The 2500-nt window shown below is 46.0% G+C and overlaps 1 protein-coding gene across 1 annotated transcript in view; it reads left to right on the forward strand.

The window, feature by feature from the left end:
• LOC145877174 (E3 ubiquitin/ISG15 ligase TRIM25-like) overlaps positions 1-753 on the forward strand; it is a 1496-nt gene extending 743 nt beyond the window's left edge. Inside the window, exon 2 of the mRNA XM_082972465.1 lies at positions 399-753. Within this exon, the coding sequence (XP_082828591.1) occupies positions 399-572 (174 nt within the window). The 3' untranslated portion in view covers positions 573-753. The remainder of the gene's footprint in view (positions 1-398) is intronic.
• Positions 754-2500: the final 1747 nt, after the last annotated feature.

Here is a 2500-nt window from a genome sequence, read left to right on the forward strand (position 1 = left end):
TAAACAAAGAATTAAAGATACAGTAGGAACTAAGGCTGTTTGAATATGAGATCATTCAAATGAAATGAATCCTCAGCAGAACAAATATGAACACAAACCTTGAGTATATTGATATGTCAACCCAGATTCTCCAGATGTATCACCATTTTATAATGTCAAACACTATTATCATTCTGAATGGGCTTTTATGAGTCCAAAGTTCAGTCTCAACCTGTTGATACATGTAGTCCTACCATAAAAACTATAATCATTCACATAGCAACAAATAAATATCATTTAGTAAATGGACCATCCATTTTTTAGACCTTCCTCTCTATGGGCCCTATGTCACATTACTATACTATTGATCTACTGGACTAATAAAGCTTGATAGCTCATTGAAGAGTGATTCTCCACAGAGGCAGCTGGGGATGAGTCAGCAGAAGGTCCAGCAGAGATTCCAGGAGAGAGAGAAGGAGCTGAAGGAGCTCCAACAGGCTGTGAAGTCTCTCAAGGTGAGTATTGTTGACCAGAGGAGACACACCATTTCACCTGTCTCCTCCAGTCAGAGAGAGAGAGAGAGAGAGAGGTAGAGGGGCCCCTATCCAATCCCACTGACCCCACTGTTGGGAACAGGTTGTCACTGCTGAGGCAGTGAAGAAAGTAGAGGAGGATGGGTCAAGGCTGAGGGATCCTGAGAGGATCCCTGTGAGTAGTAGATCTGTGACAGCACAGAGGGACGGGCCAACGAGGGATATATGCTTCAGTAAGGTTGGCTTCTTAGTGTTCATAGCAAATGGTTATCAACTGTAACCGCAGAAATGGAATGTAAATCACAGAAAAAAAATATGTTTTGGTGGCAGCTGCAGAGAAGTATTTGGTCATACTAGATTTGACTTCAGAAGAGTTCCAGGGTGTGTTGAGTGGTGGTGTCCCGTCCTCCCAGGTCGTTGGCCTGGTGCAGGAGCAGATAGGGTCAAAGTAGTGGAATGGGGTAGTGGGTTTTAATGAGTGTAGGGTTAGTTGGCCTGGTGCAGGAGCAGATAGGGTCAAAGTAGTGGAATGGGGTAGTGGGTTTTAATGAGTGTAGGGTTAGTTGGCCTGGTGCAGGAGCAGATAGGGTCAAAGTAGTGGAATGGGGGTAGTGGGTTTTAATGAGTGTAGGGTTAGTTGGCCTGGTGCAGGAGCAGATAGGGTCAAAGTAGTGGAATGGGGGTAGTGGGTTTTAATGAGTGTAGGGTTGGTTGGCCTGGTGCAGGAGCAGATAGGGTCAAAGTAGTGGAATGGGGTAGTGGGTTTTAATGAGTGTAGGGTTAGGTGGCCTGGTGACAGGAGCAGATAGGGTCAAAGTAGTGGAATTGGGGTAGTGGGTTTTAATGAGTGTAGGGTTAGTTGGCCTGGTGCAGGAGCAGATAGGGTCAAAGTAGTGGAATGGGGTAGTGGGTTTTAATGAGTGTAGGGTTAGTTGGCCTGGTGCAGGAGCAGATAGGGTCAAAGTAGTGGAATGGGGTAGTGGGTTTTAATGAGTGTAGGGTTAGTTGGCCTGGTGCAGGAGCAGATAGGGTCAAAGTAGTGGAATGGGGGTAGTGGGTTTTAATGAGTGTAGGGTTAGTTGGCCTGGTGCAGGAGCAGATAGGGTCAAAGTAGTGGAATGGGGTAGTGGGTTTTAATGAGTGTGAGGGTTAGTTGGCCTGGTGCAGGAGCAGATAGGGTCAAAGTAGTGGAATGGGGTAGTGGGTTTTAATGAGTGTAGGGTTAGTTGGCCTGGTGCAGGAGCAGATAGGGTCAAAGTAGTGGAATGGGGTAGTGGGTTTTAATGAGTGTAGGGTTAGTTAGAAGGGTGTTTTTTAGTATTATCATAATTTCCCTTTTCCCATTTTGTATCCCATAATATCATGGATTTATATTATAGTCCAGTTGAGGCAGGTGAGATGCCTTTGGATATACGACGTAATAAATTGTCATTAGCTTATTGGGTTGAAAGGCTGTGAGGTTGAGCATCCCACTGCTACTGTTCTAGATGACTGTTGGGAATATACTTGTAGACAAGGCAGTGGTTTTGGTTGGACAGTTGGAAAGCTTGCTGATGAGAGTAGTTTCAGGGAGTTGGAGGTTGGCCCTTTCTGTGGTGATAGGGGATGTTCCTCCATGGTTACTCCCAGATCCTGTTGTTGAGCTAACCTTGGTAGACAAAAGGAAAGATTGGGTCAGAAGTCAGTGATAAAGGGAAACTGGTTGACAATTACATTGGTAGAAGTTGTTATGCTTTTTTACCTCTTTTCACAGATGGATCCAAGGGCCCAGATAGTGGGCCCACAGGAGCAGGTGTTTACCTTCCTGAATGTGATGTGCAGATATGTAGAAGTATCTCTCTCTCTCTCTGTCCCTCTCTCTCTCTCTCTGTCCCTCCTCTCTCTCTCGTGTCCCTCTCTCTCTCTCTCTCTCTCTCTGTGTCCCTCTCTCTCTCTGTCCCTCCTCTCTCTCTCTCTCTGTCCCTCTCTCTGTGTCCCCCCTCGTGTCC

The sequence above is a fragment of the Salmo salar genome, unplaced genomic scaffold (assembly GCF_965601325.2).
Source record: "Salmo salar unplaced genomic scaffold, fSalSal1 ptg000691l, whole genome shotgun sequence".
NCBI lineage: Eukaryota > Metazoa > Chordata > Actinopteri > Salmoniformes > Salmonidae > Salmo > Salmo salar.